Source organism: Polyodon spathula, chromosome 53 (genome assembly GCF_017654505.1).
Source record: "Polyodon spathula isolate WHYD16114869_AA chromosome 53, ASM1765450v1, whole genome shotgun sequence".
Classification (NCBI taxonomy): Eukaryota; Metazoa; Chordata; class Actinopteri; order Acipenseriformes; family Polyodontidae; genus Polyodon; species Polyodon spathula.
In genome coordinates, this window is record NC_054586.1 from 1,866,009 (window position 1) to 1,885,999 (window position 19,991).

General features: G+C 44.5%; 1 protein-coding gene across 3 annotated transcripts in view; it reads left to right on the forward strand.

The window, feature by feature from the left end:
• The first annotated feature begins 596 nt into the window (after positions 1–596).
• The window catches only part of LOC121307094 (butyrophilin subfamily 1 member A1-like), a 25,824-nt gene continuing 6,429 nt past the window's right edge, over positions 597–19,991 (forward strand). The window contains exons 1-9 of one of the 3 annotated variants that reach the window (XM_041239209.1): positions 598–783; positions 1,027–1,374; positions 9,790–10,071; positions 10,571–10,678; positions 10,782–10,808; positions 11,045–11,071; positions 15,803–15,829; positions 15,972–15,998; positions 16,463–17,047. In XM_041239209.1, the coding sequence (XP_041095143.1) occupies positions 717–783; positions 1,027–1,374; positions 9,790–10,071; positions 10,571–10,678; positions 10,782–10,808; positions 11,045–11,071; positions 15,803–15,829; positions 15,972–15,998; positions 16,463–17,047 (1,498 nt within the window). In that variant the 5' untranslated portion in view covers positions 598–716. Of the gene's footprint in view, positions 784–1,026; positions 1,375–9,789; positions 10,072–10,570; positions 10,679–10,781; positions 10,809–11,044; positions 11,072–15,802; positions 15,830–15,971; positions 15,999–16,462; positions 17,048–19,991 lie in introns of all 3 variants that reach the window. The other 2 variants (XM_041239210.1, XM_041239211.1) reach the window with 2 other exon arrangements.

A 19,991-nucleotide genomic window follows, 5' to 3' on the forward strand; every position in this document is an offset into this window, starting at 1 on the left:
CTCAACCTTTCTAGTCTTGTTGAAACTCAGTGGTTTTGCCATTTTCATCAGTTTTAGTAGCAAAGGTTGAGGATTCAGTTGTGTATTGCCATCTAGACCCCTATGAACGAGTTGCCTGGGGGGTAATGCATTGTTATATTTTGGCCTTCAAGTCTCAGTTTCTTGATTATATTCCCACAGACACAGTGATGGAAGTTGTAAAGTATAGTGTGATTCTGCAGTTCTGCTGTGTATTGAAGGGGTAGTGTACAGTATAGTGTGATTCTGCAGTTCTGCTGTGTATTGAAGGGGGTGTGTATTGAAGGGGTAGTGTACAGTATAGTGTGATTCTGCAGTTCTGCTGTGTATTGAAGGGGTAGTGTACAGTATAGTGTGATTCTGCAGTTCTGCTGTGTATTGAAGGGGTAGTGTACAGTATAGTGTGATTCTGCGGTTCTGCTGTGTATTGAAGAGCTAGTGTACAGTATAGTCTGTTTTCTGACACTGCCCCGTTACTGTAGTGGGTGTTGTGTGTTATACTATCTTATCTGGCAGCTGCAGAGCCAGTGTGACCTATGTATCTCAGTGGAGCAGCGGTCTGGTCCTGTGATGAATGTGAATACAGGAGTCTGGCTGTGGGTGTGCAGTACTTCACAGTGCAATCAAGAGAGGAGTCTACATGGGGTCTGGTTTGTTTGTGTCACACAGCAACAGCTAACAGAGCTTGTGTTCTGAAGATGACATTCCTGGGGAGGACCTGTCTCATTGTCTTGAGTTTGCTACCAGCTGTTTCTACACAGACAGGTGAGAGGGACTGTAGACATGAAACTGACGAAGAGACAACCTGCTATTTCTTACATGTAGATCTTTCAATAAGACAGAAGCACTGAAAGGCATCAATGTATAAGTTGAGCTTCTATATCTCACAGGGTTAAGCAGCAGCCCCCATTCCAGCTTATAGCTGTCAGCTATTTATAATACCAAGGTGCTGTTTTGAGCAAAAGCTTGCTTGTTTGCAATTGTCTTACCTTGTCTTTTCTTTCTCAGGTGGATGGCGTGTCGTTGGCTCTGATCAGCCTGTCATTGCTTATCTTGGTGATGATGTCATCTTGCCCTGTCACATTTCACCCAGTGTCAGTGCTGTGGACATGGAAGTGAGGTGGTTCAGGGATGCATTTGACAAAACAGTCCATTTCTATAGTTTCCAAAAGAATCTTCTAGGAACACAGGACAGAGCTTACCAGGACCGCACTGCTCTCTCTTCATCTGCACTGGAGACAGGCGATATCTCTCTGAGACTGAGAAACATCCAGCCCTCTGACAGAGGTGTCTATACCTGCTCAGCTGATGATGGAAGTCAGCATGAAGAAGGACAGACTGAAGTGATAGTTGCAGGTCAGTAATGTTTGATACACAAGTTGAACCCATGACTAATGTATTACCAACTCTTGTCTCTTCATTACAAAACTCACCACGGCTGTAATTAACAGTAGAAGCCTCGTGGCGGTCATTTTGGTGGTTTTTGGTTTTAAAATGTAATTTTCTCCAGTCGTGTAACATATATGGGGCTGTGCGTTCATGCACCTTCCTGTCCGTGTGTATTAAATATTCTCACAAAGCATGAAACGCGGGAGTGCAGAAATAAAGGAGATATATTACATTATACCTAAAAGCCCCAGGGAGCAGTCACATTGACGGCCACACAGAAAACAATTGTATTGTGATTATACAGAACGGTATTCTACTTTATTATTTTTATTTACCAGTCCGCAATGTGTTTAGCTGTAATCAGATTAGTGTCTACTCTCTGCCTGAGTGAATGACTGGCAGTCTATTGGTTTTCAATCAGCCTTTTGAAGGCTGGCGCCTGCTTTCTAGCTGCGCTGCTTTGGTCAGTCGATTAGCATCAGGACTAGTGAAAATAAATCCCAGAGACCGTGGAGTTTTACTACACAACAAAATATGGAATTTATGTTTTGGATCAGATGGCACGGAAGTACTCTGTGAAAGCTGGCTCTCGATGGTGGTCTGTTCAGGTGTTTTACAATGTATTGGACCTAGCAGCCATCAACTCCTGGGTACTTTACAAAGAATGCACGGAGATGAATTACCAAGGAGTGAATATATTTTACAGTTAGCACAGGACCTACGCAAGAAGCATTTGGAACAAAGGGAGACTGCCAAGCGTGTACCAACAGCTGAAGCTGGCAACCCTGCTGAGAGCCGCAAGAGATGCCAATGCCAGGTTGGCAAGTGCAGTAAAAATAAAACGTGTGTTTACCTACCGTAAACCTGGTTCCCTGAAAGAGAAGATGGCCACCAACCGTGAGGTCGCTTTTGTCGACATCACGGCTTCGTCGCGAAAGAGAATGTTCCTCCCCTGCATGACGGTTAAATACCCTCAGGAGGCGGGACTGAGGGGGTCATCAAGAGGAGAGGGCCTATCGGCAGCTTTGATAGAAAGAGCTCAGTGACACATACCAATAGGCAGGAGTGTATCCCATAACGATGTTTTGGTGGCCATCTTCTCTTTCAGGGAACCAGGTTTACGGTAGGTAAACTAACGTTCCCTTTCAATTCGAAGATGGCCACCAACCGTGCAGCACCTTCATACGCAGTCAAGACTGTGTCCGCAATCCAATGTGACAGTTGCTGCTTCGAAAGGGGCTGTCCCAGGGTCCGAAAACCAGATTCCCCTGGGCTACCTGGGGGCCACTAGGAGAACTGATGCCTTATCTGAAAGGACCTTTTCGAGAAAGGCCGGGAGTAATGGCAGAAGCGGGAATGCATAAAGGAGAGCTCTGGGACATACATGGGCTAGGGCATCGATGTCGAGTGGACCGCCGCAGCGGTGGAGGGGGTACCACAGGGGGTAGTGTATCATCTCAGCGAAGAGATCGACCTGTGCCTTCCCTAACACGTCCCCAAATGCACTCCACCACCTGAGGGTGGAGCCGCCACTCCGATGGATGTAGGCCCTCCCAAGCGAAACTGAAGAGTGTAACTCGAGAGGAGGTCCGCTGCACGATTCTCCACGCCCGGAATGTGCATCGCCCGAAGGGACAGTAGGTTCTTTTGAGCCCAAATCAGCAGCCTGTAGGCTAGGCGATGCAACACCGGGGACCGAAGGCCACCCTGCTGGTTGACGTACGCCACCAATGATGTATTGTATGTGCAGATCAGCACATGTCTATTCCGCTCCACGGGTAGGAAGTGCTGGAGAGCAAGGAACACTGCCTGCAGCTCCAGCATATTGATATTCATGGACATCCAACGGCCCGACCAGGCCGCCAACTCCTCTGTCTTCGCAGACCGCGCCCCAACCTGAGCTAGAGGTGTCCATTGTCACCACCCTGTGTCAGCCGACGTCAGCCGACTCTTGGCATCTTTGATGGTGAGGCTCAGCCTCACTAGATGCTCCATCACTAGCACCGTGTGTGCCAGCACTCCCTCCCATGACTGGGAACAGATCAACCAGTCATTGAGGTCATTCATCACTCTGACTCCTTGCAGCCGCAAGGGGACGAGGATAGCGTCTACGCATTTTGAAAATGTATGGGGAGCTAGGGAGAGGCCGAAATGCAGCACGGAAAACTCATACACGCTGCCTTGAAAGGCGAAGCAGGGATATTTCCTGTGCTGTGGACGATTGGGAACGTGAAAATACACATCTCGCAAGTCCACCATGGTGAACCAGTCGTCCGGCCGGACAGACTGGAGTATGCGACGATGAGTCAGCATTTGGAAACCCTTCCTTTAGAAACCGGTTGAGAAACCACAGGTCCAGAATGGGGCAAAAGTCACCTCTTCGGTACCAGAAAATATCTCGAGTAGAACCCCTCTCCCAGAGAGGTGGGATCTACGAGAAGAATGGCACGCTTGTCCAGCAAGGCTGCCACTTTGGGCTGGAGCACCGAGGCCTGAAGTGGATCTGTCATGTACGTAGTTGTGACGCCGCAAAAAGGAGGGGGTCCCAAGCGAAACTGAAGAGTGTAACCATATTGTACGGTTGCGACCACCCACACATCAGAGGTGCAAGCGCGCCAGTAGTGAAGCTGTTGTGCCGTGAATTGGGTCTGAGGCCGCCAGCATTCAGGGGCCCTGCTGAGATGGCTGGGACTGAGGCGGGGCTAGCAGTGGCAGTTGCCTAGGGCGGAAACCCTGGAACCGCCTTCTAGGTTGTTGCTGCGTGGGCTGGCTTCAGCCATGCCCACCACGTTGAGGGAGGGTCCTGCCTCTCGCCTGAGATGAGACCTGTATTCACATCGGGGTAGAGTGCCAGCGACTCAACCTGCCCCGCGCCGGAGCGGGGGGAGGGAGCAACGCGGCAACCTGTCTCGACGTCTTGCGTTCCCGAAGAGACCGTTGCAAGATCTCCACTGCTGGGCCAAAGGTATAGCCTGGTGATATGGGCGCGTCCAATAGCGTGGCCTTATCAGCGTCAGGCACCAGGCTCCTGCGACAGCCACAGCTGGATGTGTTTGCCAAGCGGGTATTCTGGGCTCCCGCCACGTAAGCCCTTCGGACTTGTGTCTCTGTAACCCTGCACTGCAGGTTCGGGCACAAAGAGTTCCTGGGCATACCTCCCACCGGTGGAGCCTTCACCAAGGCTGCGATGGTGGAGTCCATGGGGGGAAACCTGGCCAGGCCCAGCTTCTCCATCCCCTCCAGCGAGGCCAGTGGAGAACCGTGTTTCAACTGCCCTGGGGCTGTGGCTGGGTTTGTTCCAAGAGGAGCACACCACCTCCATAAAATCAGAGAAAGCTGGGAAGGGTTGAGCTTGGGGAGCCATATTATGCGGTCAAAAGACGTAACAGAGTGGCTCTGACTGCACTGTCCAGGGACCTGCAGGTACGCAACCCCATGAACGCGGGCACCGACCCTGCCAGTGGTGGCGCGTAGTAATTAAGGCAAGGCAACCTCAGAACTAGGGGCCGTTTCAGCAGGGAATTCAGGCTCCGCCTCGAACACCATATCCAGAGTGAAAGCGGACTCCCCCCATGAGGTGGCGATGGAGAGTGCGTCCTCATCCGAGCAAAGCGCCCGGTCGATCCGCTCGTCCTGCTCTCTCCCATGGAGAGGTCAGGGGGCGGTACAGTGACTGCGACTGGCACAGGGGGTGAGGGGGATGCCACATGGGGGCCACGGCTGGAGCCGGTGGGGCCTGCCTCTCCAAAAGATCCATAATCCAGCCAATCTGAGCTTTCTCATATACATAATATTCCACGCTTGCCGGGACTTCTTCATCCGTCTAGCCGTAGGCGACAGGGAGCGGCTGCAGGTAGACACAGACTCCTGTGAACAGGGGATCTCCCCGAAGGGGCTCTGTAATGGTCGTTGGGAGGCATGGCTGGGAGGGGCCCTCTGCAGGGGCCAAGGAATGCCCCCATGCGACTCTCTCCAGGCGATTAGCGAGCACGTGGGGCTGAAAAGCCGCGCAGATGTCGCAAGAGCCTTTCAGGGCTGAGGAGGCGTGCTCAGGGGCCTAAGCACCGAGCGCACATGTTAGGTCTGTCTTCCTGTGGGATATTAGTCCCACAGGCCTCACAGACATGGAAGCCATGCATGTCATAGCACGGAATGCACTGAACACTGTGTGCACCGAGTGCTGTTTAGCACCGGGTCTAAGGAGACCAAGTACCGTGCGCACTGCTTGCACCGGGCACAGCATGTACCGTGCAGCATCGGTATAATGTGCACCAGCAGCAGGCACCACACGCACCGCGGGCACAGAGTACCGTACAGCAACGGCGCGCTAACCTGTATCGGTACAGCGAGTCAGTGAGCACCATGCACACAGTAAAACAAAACAGTTTTTAAAATGCAAAAAAAGTTGAAATATTACAGGACAGATGGGAAAGAGCACACTGTCTGTTGATTGTGAGACCTACACACAAGGTAAAGGCCAACGCAGCCCGGGTACGTCTCAACTCAACAATGTGGAAGCCTCAGTGAAGAGTACACAGCTGGTCCATCTGTAAGCAGTCGCGCTGCGCAAGCACGGGGATGCACAGCTACAAACAAAACAAGGCCCGACCTGTGGCCGGCAGTTGGCTGGAGGGCTAACTCGACAACGGGGACAAGGCAAACCCAGCCCCGTGGAGTAACAGTGCTCTCCTGAAGCAAGAAAGGGTGAAAAACACACACACAATTCTTAACAATAATACTTACCGTACTAAGACGGAGAGAAGCAGCCTGACACGCGGAGAGAGCAGGTGTGGTAATTAGAAACAGAATAAAAAGGCTACGAACTGATTCCTGGAAAAGCAATGAAGGCCGGCTTTCAGCATGAAATGCAGGGGAACTAGCAGTATCTTACACAGTGCTTTTTAGAAGAAAAAGGGCTCAATGCAACACAGAGAGGTCTCACAGTACCAATCTTGAGAAGCGAAAAGAGGGTGTGTCTCCCCTGTGTGACGGGTCACCGAGGGGAGAGAGTCTATCGGTAGCTTTGATAGAAAGAGCTCAGTGACACCTACCAATAGGCAGGAGTGTATCCCATAACTGTGTTTTGGTGGCCATCTTCGAATTGAAAGGGAACTTTGGACAGCTGTGCCCTTTGCAGAAAGGCGGCGTGAAGAAACGCATTATCTGTGTTGATTGTGAACAGCCTTAGACTCAAGGTAAAGGAATACCCTTTTTTTGAAAAAAAAAAAAATTAGACTTTTTTTTTATAACTTCTTGGTTTTATTTTTCTTAGTTTATTCATCTACGTTGTTCAGTTGCTTTTCCTCGTCTGATAATACACTGATTGTTGTTGAAAAGTAATAAATGTATTGCTATCGATTCAGTTTTATTCAGTTTTGTGCCATATGTTGTAAACCGATCTGTTCAGATGTTTATTTATTTACATGTTCTTGTTTTGATTTGTAAAATCCATATACACACACACACACACACACACACACACACACACACACACAATATATATATATATATATATATATATATATATATATATATATATATATATATATATATATATAGTGGCTTGCAAAAGTATTCAGACACCTGACCAATTCTCTCATATTACTGAATAACAAATGGTACATTGAAATTTCGTTCTGTTTGATATTGGATCAAGCTTCAGTTTTTTAGCGGACTGAAGCAGATTCTCTTGCAGTATTTTTCTGTATTTTGTACATTCCATTCTTCCTTCAGTTGTAATAAGATGCCCAGTCCCTGCTGATGAGAAGCATCCCCACAGCATGATGCTGCCACCACCATACTTCACAGTAGGGATGTTATGTCTTCAGGCATGGGCAGTGTTAGGTTTGCGCCACACATAGCGCTTTGAGTTTTGGCCAAAAAGCTCTATCTCGGTCTCATCTGACCACAAAACCTTTTCCCACATCACAGCTAGGTCACTCTCATGCTTTCTGGCAAACTCCAGATGTGCTTTCAGATGGTGCTTTTTGAGTAACGGCTTCTTTCTTGCCACCCTCCCATACAGGCCAGTGTTATGCAGAGCTCTTGATATGGTTGACTGGTGCACCATTACTCCACTCCCAGCCACTGAACTCTGAAGCTCCTTCAAAGTGATTGTTGGCCTCTCTGTGGCTTCTCTCACAAATCTCCTTCTTGTTTGAGCATTGAGTTTTGAGGGATGGCCTTTTCTTGGCAGTGCCTGGGTGGTGTGATGTAGCTTCCACTTCCTGATTATTGATCCAACTATGCTCACTGGGATATCCAAACACTTATATATTATTTTGTACCCTTTCCCTAATCTATGCATTTGTATTTTATCTCTAACTTCTGTAGAATGCTCTTTGGTCTTCATTTTCCTTCAAATTCACAGCCTTACCAATGATCCTTCAACAGTGGGGTTTTTATCCAGAAAATGTGACAGCAACTTTAATGGTTCACAGGTGGAGGCCAATGGTAAGGTAATTGTGTCCTCGTTAGGGCAATTTCTTTCATCGGTGGATGCTGGGAGCTTCCACAGAACAGGGGTTGATTACTTATGCAAGCAAGATATCAGTTTTTTATTTTTCTTAAAAATACTTCCCAACATAAAACCAATGTCGCCTTACAATAATTGATTCTGAGTTTCAGTGTTTAAAAATAAAATATCAAACAGAACGAAATTACAATGTACCATTTGTAATTTGGTAATATGAGAGAATTGGTCAGGGGTCTGAATACTTTTGCAATGCATTGTATATAGACACACTTTGATTGTTCAGATGTTTGTGGGGTACTCAAAAAAACAAAAAAAACCTGAATTGCATCTGACTGTTTCTCCTTTCGTTACCCTGTTTACAGTGTTCTGTAAAGCCGTCAGAAAGACTGCTGCGGGGCTTCTAGGTCTCAGTGTATCTCTGGTCCTTCTAGTGTAAAATAATCCAGACTTGTTGATGACCTTCTAGTGTAAAATAATCCAACAAGTTGATGACCATGACATATACCTACAGTCTGTACAGAGCAGTCTAGAATAAGAATTACCAAGTGTAACAGGGAAGAATCTGTGCTGTACATAACAGTATAGAATAAGAATTATCATGTGTAACGGGAGATCTGTGCTGTACAAAACAGTATAGAATAAGAATTACCAACTGTAACAGGGGAGATCTGTGCTGTACAGAACAGTATAGAATAAGAATTACCATGTGTAACAGGGGAGATCTGTGCTGTACAGAACAGTATAGAATAAGAATTACCATGTGTAACAGGGGAGATCTGTGCTGACTGTCTGGTGCATGCATGGTTCTGCAGGAAGAGGGTAGCAGCCTCATAAGATCCGCCTGTCAGTCATGGCAGTGACACGGAGAGGTGAGTGAGGGGTGTGGTCTCTCCCTCTCTCTGAGTGGTTGGGAGGCAGGCCTTGGGGGGTTGCTTGGCCTATAAAAATAAAGAACGCTCTGATGTAGGTGACCCGGTCCATTCAGGAAGAATGACAGCAGGAGATCTGTTCATGAACTTGCATGGTTAAACAAACAAAAAAAACCCTTACAGAACAACAGTGTCTGGAGCGAGAGGAAAAGACAGGCCAGCATGGTTAAAGAAGACAGCCGACAAACAGACATAACTGATCATAAATCAGTACCCGAGGGGGACTTGCAGAGTTAGCGGGGAGGACCTGGCTGGGCTACCCCACAGAGTATGGTGAATACCTCAGTGTGGGCTGGAGACCCGAGCTGACCAGTTTAGCAGCACTGGGGACGCTGCACAAAGCAGCACCTTTTATTTTGTAGTTTTATTACTGTGTTTTATTTTCCCTTTTTGTGCTTTTTGTTTTCACTATTATTTTGAGCACTGGTGTGTGCGCTAAGACCTGCCAACCTTTTACCATTGCTGGTATTGGGTTGTGCGCTGCAGCAGTAGCACAGTGCCACCTTGTGGCAAAAATAAATCAGTGCACCAAGCGGAAATTAAACGTTCTATCTCCCATGTGTGTCAGTGAATTGCCCACCACCCTTCCACTCGAAGTTACAAACATGTCGGTGTGACATGAAGACAGAATGCTGAACAGAAAGACAGACTCCCCCTCCACCCTCACAATCTGATATTCTCAATAACCTTCACCTCATAATGTTAATACCGAGCTTCACAACTACTACATTAACAATTTTCCAGATATGGGAGAAATATGCGTAGAGTGACGTACACACTGTACAGTACATACAACCACCTCAACTGTACCCCCTTCACAGGGCATAATATAACACAGGGAGTTGGGATACTCACAGGACTGGATATGAGAGCACTGACACAGTAACTCATAATATAATACAGGGATATTCCCATGACAGGATATGAGACACACACACAGTACTCACTCATAATATAATACAGGGTATTCTCCCTCAGCTCTGGGGACCCAGCCCTCAATCTCTATGGACTCTACACAAGGAGAGCAGACCCGGCTGGTGTGCAGATCAGTGGGGTGGAGCCCTGAACCTGAAGTGATCTGGAGAGACAGGGATGGAAACGATGTGACATCACTGTCCAACACAACAGTGCAGAGGGACAGTCAGGGGCTCCTCAGTGTCAGCAGCTACATCAAAATCAATCAGCAGTCCAACGTGTTCTCTTGTCTGTTTAGAAGTAAAATGCCAAAACCAGACTGGGAATCCAAACTCCACATATCCAGTGAGTATCACATCTTTGTGGATTGAGCCTGACTGACACTGACCATAGATTACAGTCATCATGATGGGCCAGTCAATATCTAAATCAAACACATGAACTAGTGGGCCAGTCAATATCTGAATCAAACACATGGTCCAACACTAATCCCATTTTAATATATGTAACACAGGGAGGGGTGTGTAGAATGCTCACTATGAGGGGTGTGGTCAGTGTTGGGAGGAGTGTGTGGAATGCTCACTATGAGGGGATGTGGCTCAGTGCTGGGAGGGGTGTATGGAATGTTCACTATGAGGGGTGTGGTCAGTGTTGGGAGGGGTGTGTGGAATGCTCCCTTTGAGGGGATGTGGCTCAGTGCTGGGAGGGGTGTATGAAATGTTCACTATGAGGGGTGTGGTCAGTGTTGGGAGGGGTGTGTGGAATGTTCACTATGAAGGGTGTGGCTCATTGTTGGGAGGGGTGTGTGTGTTCCATTGTGTTGAGCTGCTGTGTTGTTTTCCAGGGGATTTTTTCCCAGGAGTCTGTGGATGGATGGTGGCCTTCTTCTTGACTTTAGTTCTCAGTATTGGAGCCATTCCTCTGCTGGTGATCCAATGGAGAAGAATGGATGGTATGAATGTTATCATTATCATGAGGCATTTCATATAGCTCTGTGCATTTTAAACATGTCAAACAGGATTACAATAATATGGACTGTACTGTTTTTCTTCTAGCCATGGAGAGAAAGCTTGAGCCTATGGGTAAGTAAAGCACTCAATGAAGAGATGTTGGAAACCCATTCCAGGTTTCTGCAGCAGTATCTTAAACTATCACACCCATAAAAACCTGCATCTGAAATCCAACTGAAATTAATATAAATATATGTTCTGCTAGTTTTGTATTTTAATGCAACTGTTTGTGTATTTCATAATGAAATTGAATCTGTACTGGAGCTGAAATAACCATCACACACTGTTCTGTCTGGTTCGTTTTTTAGCTGCTCTGCATCTTCAGAAGGAACTTGGTAAGAACTGTTTTCATGACTATTTGTAGAATTACTGTAAATGTGTGTCTGTCTATCTATGTATCTATCTGTCCATCTGTCTGGGCCCTTCTTCCAAGTAGTCCTCAGCCCTGACAAAACAATGCTTTTAAAGAAACACTGAGCGCCGGCTCTGTGGGGGCTGCTTGTGACAGAAAGACAGTGATTCTTGGTAGTAAATCTTCCTCCTGACCTGTGAGGGCACTAAGTAATGGGAACAGAATACCATGGACTGTTTGGCCTGACACTTAGTTCCTAGGGTTATAAAGAAGTCAGTCATTTAGAAAAGTGCCGTAGATTCAGTACATTAACTCATCGACCTGGAAGGTAAATGACGTGGCAGCCTCGGATTGGAGGAGGAGCTGTAATCGTTTACCAAGGGGTCATGAGTGACGGTATAAGTAGGGGACGAAGTGATGTATCTGTTTCTTCATTTGATTAAAAACATTGAACCCAGAAGGACCCGTATTGTTGTATCATCAGTGCTCTGTTTGTTTGTCTAGTTGTCACTTGTTATTTGTTCCGGAGCTGTCACCAGAGGCCAGCACTACCTGGAACATCACTGCACCAGAGCACGATAAATTGTATATTCACCATGAGCACTACTGCACTCACTGTATGTGTATTTTGTGTATTATTATGTATTATCATTTGGGACTGCCCTGTGCATTAATTATACAGAGCAGTAAACATTGTTGTGTACTGCCTGTATTTCATTTATAATTTATGTTGGTCAGTTTCGAACATTGGATTACAATTAAAAACCCATCACTTCATCAGAACTGTGTTTGTTGTTGTTTGGAGCACTACATCACCTCTACACCTGTGCACTATAACCCACTTTGCCACACGTGGTGTCAGAAAACGGGATTATGGATCGCGCAACACCAGTGGAGCTACTGGAGGCGCTGGATAGCCGACGGGAGGCAGAGGAGAGACTCAGAAAGGACAGGTACACAGCGCTCATCAAGAAGGTAGGTCTGGCAATGACGCCACACACCACAACAGCAATTGGGATAACGGCCCTGAAGGCAGGGCTAATGAAGATGACGATGAAGGATGACTCGGACGATGGAGGATCACATTTGAGTGGCTGGCTGCCACCGCGTCATGGCCGATGGAGTTATGGGCGAGCCTGCTGGGACCCTGCCTGATCAGGGTGACTCAGACTTCATATCAGGCCATGACGGACATCAAAGCTGCCAATCACGACCTGGTAAAGCTGGCAATTCTCCGTTATCTTAACATCACGTTGGAAACGCACCATTTACGATTCAGGAATTACTAAAGATCCCCAGATACACGCCCAGGGTGGTCGTGCAGAAGTTGTGTGACCACATGGTACACTGGCTGACCCCCACCAGAAAGACCAACCTCCAAATGGGTAAGGCAATAGTAGTGGAGCAGTTTTGTCATGTGGTTGGTGGTGAAACACAAGCGTGGATACAGCGCCACAACCCCAATGCCCTGGAGGACACCATGTAACTTGCAGAGGATTTTGAGGACTCCCTAATTTCCACCCGGACCAGCCTACTCCCAGGTCTCGTCCACTGCAGCAGCCGAGCCTCACGTCCTATCTGTCTCCCACCACCTGCACCACCAGCACCTACACCAGCACCGGGATCGAGACCTCCCAGACCGCCGACCCTGATGAGCCACATTGCCTCCCCTTCATAGAGACAAAGGTTGGCTCCTAGCTGAGGTAGAGTTGCTGCACCTGCCCGTTGCCATACCAGCAACGGGACAGACACTTAACCCATGTTCCCTCTGTCCCCCCTACTTGTTTTAGGTGGAACCAACCAGGGCACCTGGCCTGGTCATGCCCTGCTGCAATGGAGTGTGACGTGGCAGCGTGTAATTGTGCACCCACACATAAGTGGACCAAGGGTTTGAGCAGACCTTAATTAAGACAGCTCTCTTAGGCTGTGTAACATGCAAGCCACAAGGTCAGGTGGCTATCTCCTGTATCCATGGGGACATGGTGATATACCCAACCATAAAAGCATATTTATCGGTATGACCGTGTAACAGGTGTGAGTGGTGTAGTGCCGAAAACAATGCAATCCAACCAACAATTCTTCAAAAAAACATCTGTGTTTTATTAAATAAACGGAAAGAGCCACCCCTTTGCCAGCAATGGTATCGGGGGAGGGGGTACACGGCGAGCATTTCAAACTCAAACAAAAACATAAACAATTGTAATTCCCCATCCGCTGCAGGAAACTGCTCTCCAAAAGTCTTGTCTGTGGTGCATGCTGTTACTGTGCGGTGAGGGAAGTGCTCGGCGAGGTGTGGACTGGCTCCGTGGCTGCAGCCCCTTGCTCTAACTCTTCCTCGCAGTAGACAAGAACAAACACGTAACAAAAATAACAAAATGCAGCTCCGTTCAGTTTATGTTTTCAGCGCATGGCAGCGTACTGATGTAGCTGCTTCCCCTTTGTACCCATACACTTCTCCCTGTAAACAACCTATTGCCATGGTTTCTCCAGTAGAGGGCTGTGCTGCAGCTGCTTGCAATGGAGTCGTTCCGGGTACTTGCAACTACGCACCCCTCCTAATATTGTCTCCTTCCATCCATCTAGGAGGCAGCATACCACCATCCTTACATGGTGCCCTTTCTCCTTGGGAGGGAGATTTACAACATTGACTCTTTCTCTCTCTATCACAGAACGATAAAACGTCACCTAGAGTAGGGGTGGCAGAAAGGCTACAACACCCAGTTATTCTGGGATGAGACTGGCCAAACTGCAAAGAATTGGTGGAAATAATGGCAGTCTCGACCGCAAACATAACTGTGGCAGAAAAGAAAGAAAGAAAGAAAGAAAGAAAGAAAGAAAGAAAGAAAGAAAGAAAGAAAGAAAGAAAGAAAGAAAGAAAGAAAGAAAGAAAGAAAGAAAGGGAAATAATTGGTGATGTTTTTCCCTTTAAAACTGAAATGTTTTCCCATCTGTTTCATCCTAGAAAAACAAAATAAAGAGAGATGGAAAAGAAAATAGGGCAGATGGTGCCCAGCAAAAGGGATATCATGTGCCAGCCTCATGACCTCAGTCCGACAAGATGGGGGAACCAATAATTCTGTTACAGGCTGTCCTGTGCCCGTGGCTAAGTTTACATTATACAGTAATTGCCCCTTGATACTGAAGTGTGGATAAACTAGCGCCCCAGCGCCATCAACATCCTTACCTTCAATAGGCCTGACCTGCCCCCAAGCGTATGCCCCCAATATGTCCATGCTTGAGTACCACATGTCCGGTATATTGAGAGAGGCGGGAGTAGCATCTGCCCTAGATGGCCCAGTATCCTCGCCCTCTCTGACTCCTTTTGACTGGTGCTTGTTACCACTCAAGCGTTCTCCCACCAGACCCTAGCCTTGTCTTAATGATGCTCCCTTCCATTTTGCAGTCCATCTCTCTTTATTCATTTTTCTATGATGGAAAATGGGGGAAATCATTTCAACTTGAAAAGGAAACACTTCACCTGTCTGTTCCTTTTCTTTTTTTTCTGCCACATTTACGTGTGTGGTCGAGATTGCCATTAATTTAATCAATTCTTTATAATTTGCCCGTGTATCGCTCCTCTCTATGTCTCTCTACAGCCTCCCATTTGCTGCCCAGCGCTGAAAGTGCTGCGTGATCCATAATCCCACCGCTTACACCACGTGTGACAAAGTGGTTAATAGCGTGCAGGTGCAGGTGATCAAAGAACAAACAGACAATTGTAATCCAGGTGAAAAAGGTTTGTTTATTTTTTTATTCCTTAAATCCAGTGCCTGACGGCAAAACAAACAGTAAATAATAATGGTGGTAAGTAATACAGCAGTCCCAAAATAATAGTCCTGTTACACAAAACGCATACACAAGTCTGGTCAGTGCATGAATTAGTGAGCGTGGTACAATACAGTTTACAGTGATACAAATGAAGTGCTGTCCCGGGTTTGTGCTGGCCTCTGGCGACAGCTCCGGAACTAAACCAAACACACACCCACAATTATTCACCACACAAATACAGGTCCTTCCACGTCACTTATTAATAGCCAAAACAAAGGAACAGATACAGTGCTTCACCCCCAATTTATACCGTTACTCATGACCCCTTGGTAAACGATTGCAGCTGCTTTTTATGATCTGCAGCTGCCACATCATTTGCCCTCCGGATAAAAGTGTACCGAAGCTCTGTCTCTTTTCTACATGACTGACTTCCTTTTAACCCTCGGAATGAAGTGTCAGGTCACTTAGTCAGAGTGTTCTGTTCCCTTTACTTATCACCCTCGCAGGTCGAGAGAGAGATTTACTACCAAGAATCATTGTCTTTCTGTCACATCTCCTTTTTCATTTTGTTGCATCGCTACCATTTTTAGATCATTGCTGTACTTTTTAGTTTGAACCATTTCTGTTGCATTTTTAATCACAAATTTCCATTTTTCCTCACTAATGATTATGATGATGTATTTATTTACTCTATAATTGTCATCAGGTGTTGGTTTTCAATCATTATAATTGGCAACAAATTGGTTCCATACGAAACATGTTGATTGCCCAAATACTTTTGTCAAAGTAGGAAATACGTTTTTGCATGTTATGTTTCATTATATGGATGTTATGTAATAATGTATTGTTTTATTATAAAGCTGAATCTTTACTTTAATTTATATAATTCAATAGAACAATTCCAATTTTTTGGTGCTCAGAAAGTAATCCAGCTCTCTTCTTTCAGAGTCTGTGAGCCACACCCTTCAATCAGGTATGTAGACTGTATGTAAATCCACAGCCTGACTCACCCCAGCACAGCCCTGCTGGTTAGTGTGTGCTACACATATTCTGAACTGTAGAGAATACAGGAGGAGTGATTGTAAAATAATGCTCTCTTTATTTCGGTGTTCTAGAATGGAAGTGGATCCTCAGCTCAGCAGGTATGTGTCTCTTCAATGGATAACTTTCACAGTGGAGGGGAAAAGAACAGCAAGGAACCCCATCGCACTCATTGTGTTTACATCTATAATAAAAAGTGACTTCATGTTAGCAGGTGCATCTCAGCACTGCATGCTAAAGGTGCTGGTGACCAAAGCATTGACCTAATATGAATGCCACACTGAGTCATGCGATTTTAAGTTTCTACTGTATAGAGACAGAACACTTTGAGTAAATGGTATTATTTTTCAGTAAACATCTGCATTCTTTTTATTTCTTTGCTGGAGTCCAGTAAAAAAACTAATAACCATTTCGCTGCCACTTTGCTTTAACCTCTGGCCATATAATTGATACAGATAACACACTATAAACACTCTATTATTATTATTATTATTATTATTATTATTATTATTATTATTATTATTATTATTATTATTATTATTATTGTCTCCTCTCTTCTTCACAGTTGACAGTTTGACTCTGGACCTCGATACAGCACACCCCCGGCTCACCCTGCCTGTGGATGAGAAACAAGAGAGAAGGAAAAGGCAGGATCATAACAATCCCTTGAGATTTGATTCCAGGCGCTGTGTGCTGGGCAGGGAGGGCTTCACCTCAGGGAGACACTACTGGGAGCTGGGGGTGGGAGTGAACACATTCTGGAGATTAGGAGTCAGCAGAGAGTCTGCCCTGAGGAAGGGGAAGTTCAGCACAACCCCTCAGCATGGTTACTGGACTGTGGGGTGGGATGGAGATGAAGATAAAGAGGAGTTCATTGCTCTCACTGACCCCCAGACCCCCCTTTCCCTGAGCCTGAAGCCCCAGAAGCTGGGAGTGTATCTGGATTATGAGGAAAGGCAGCTCTCCTTTTACAATGTGGAGACAGGCTCTCACATCTACACTTTCACTGACATGGAGTTCAATCCCAATGAGAAACTCTATCCATTCTTCTGGACGTTGGAATACAAAGACCTTGTGCTGGCATCCCCGGGAAAGATGAATGACAGCTCTTTCTTGCTTCTAGTCTGGGAATTGATTCTTGCTGCATCAGGTACTGGTTCACTTTACTACTTGTTTGCTAGAGGCTGATATGCTTATTGATTTATTATTCATTTCTATAATTCCCATCTGGTTTAAGTGTTACAAACACCCTTTAGTGTTTTCAACAAACTCACAACTAACCATTGCTATTAATAATAATAATAATAATAATAATAATAATAATAATAATAATATAATAATAATAATATAATATAGGTCATGCAGGTTTTATTATTTTATAGTATTGATAGGTTCATGTTGTAATAAAAAGTTTGCAGTTGTTACAATAACAACAATGCATATATTTAAAGTGTTACAGAAAACCCTTTAGTGTTTATAACAAACACACTACTAGCCATTGCTATCTCCTGTGCTAAACGTCTTACCAAGATAGCTTTTTGAACATAATATCGATTGTTTTGTTATTTTTATCTATTTAGTTTTAAATTGAACAATCAGAAATGGTTCACAAAAATGTAATGCAATTTTATCTATAATTCAGGACCTCATTCAACTTTGTTTTTTTTTTTTTGTAATTGGATATAAATTACAGGACAAATAAAATAAACCACAATGTTAAAAAACTAGGAATAAGCAACATATACATTTAATTTTGGACTTCAGATTGAAAATCTTTCTATTCTTTGCAAAATAAGTGAAATGACACACTGCACATTGACTTCTATATTCATTTATTTTCATTATAGTAGACATAGCATACATCTCATATAGCGTTTTTTTTAAAAAACATAATTAATTCTGTGTTTCCATTATTTTATGTGTGTGCTGTTGCAAATTTGAATGTGTTTTTACAATTACAATGTTGGTAATTTTTTTTTTTTTTTTTGCATCAAATCAAAACCAGTTTTGAAGCATTGTTGAAATCATTGTGTCCTGGGAATGCTGTGCAGAACTCGATGCACGTTATGGGCCGCAAAACATGCTATCCTCCTCCCATCTGTTTGTATGATAGCAAGAATTAATAAAAACTCCTCTCACTTTTTGGTTTTAACAAAAAAACAACAGCTAGCATAGGTCTGAGCTGAGCAATGGCAGATCAAATAAATGATACTGTACTGTAACTTTAACAATAAAAAGGGCTCCATTTAATCACGCTAGCAAAAGCATGGTCATTATATTAGCATGGGGGTTGTTTTTTATTTATCTATCTATTTTAACCAGAAATGTCAGGGTATTAGTGAACTCTTGATAAAGTCAGAAATTCTTATTTTGCCAGAGCATTAGTGAGCTCTTGATAAAGTCAACTCTGCTTGTCACTATTTTTGCCCAGTCCCTTTGAAGCGATATTAAGCAGGTTGACTGTATATTGAACAGTCAGTGTGATCTCTGTGATCATGAAATGGGCTGAATGAAAATGTGTATTCATTTATTGCACTAACAATACTATGTATTAGTAAAGCTTTTGCATAATAACATTGTAATGATGTGTAAAAACACATATTTATTAGCAAGTACCATGTAAATATACAGTAATTAGAGACTCCTAATGGAAAACATTACCCAAAAAACTGATATATGTTATAAAAAAAAACAGGCTGTCCTACTTTTAACAAACTCACATCATTGCAAACTAATCTCTTCACATCAAGTAATACAGTTACTTTACAGCTATGTGTTTACTACAGCTCTCAACACAGCACAATTAGTGCCAGCAAAATGAGCAGCTCTATCTATTGACAGCTAGTCTACACTGATACACTCTATCTATTGACAGCTAGTCTATACTGACATGCTATATTGACAGCTAGTCTACACTAATACACTCTATCTATTTACAGCTAGTCTACACTGATACTCTATCTATTGACAGCTAGTCTATACTGATACACTATATTGACAGCTAGTCTACACTAATACACTCTATCTATTTACAGCTAGTCTACACTGATACTCTATCTATTGACAGCTAGTGTACACTGATATACTATATTGACAGCTAGTCTACACTGATACACCCTATCTATTGACAGCTAGTCTACACTGATACTCTATCTATTGACAGCTAGTCTACACTGATACACTCTATTGACAGCTAGTCCACGCTGATACTCTATCTATTGACAGCTAGTCTACACTGACACTCTCTTTTTTTACATTTTGACCACATTTTTTAACTTTTAACTTGCATTTCCTGCCCCATTATGGCTTCAACATGTAAAAAAAAAAAAAAGAATCAAACAATACACACACCTCACGTAAACAGCTGTAGCAACACATGGGAACATGTAACACAATCAAATAAAAAAGACCCTTATGTACCCTTTAGGCTATAATTTTGTCATGAAGGTCACGGAAATTGTGAAAATCGTGAATCCGAGTCCATGAAATCTTTATTTTTATCAAAAATGTGTCTGTAAATTGTTTGGTTGTGTATGCACAGAGCATTTACCTGTAGGTATGATGGTCCTAATGAGATTTGTAACTGAGCAAGCATGAAAATGAGTGACAGCTAAAACACAGCAAATAGTGAGGTAGAAGTGTTCTGTAAAGACAGACGAACAAATCCATCGGAGAACAGAAGTGGCTTTCTTTCAACATGTTTCAAAATTGTGGAAAACTGTAAATCCTGGTTCATAACTTCTATTGCAGATGAATGTAATGGTTAGGCTCAGACAGCTGAAATCATTGTTTGCTCTACTGGACGCATCGTGTCGCAGCCCTTTGGAGTCGTCCCAGCTGTTGTTTATACTTTTAAATACAGACTGCATTGGTGAAATTAGATACATTTACATTAAGCAGATGTGCTGAGTTTTCACCTCTATACAAGAGGTTTAAAAAAAACTAAACTAAAGCAACGTTGTTGGAACCCCAAAGGGAGAATTTCAAAAAAGACGCAAGATTGTAGATGACATAATTCTGACTTGCTGCACAGGGTCGGAGACCCTCAACTCAGACCAGAAGTGACTTTGGAGGAAGAAGTATGTATTGTAAGT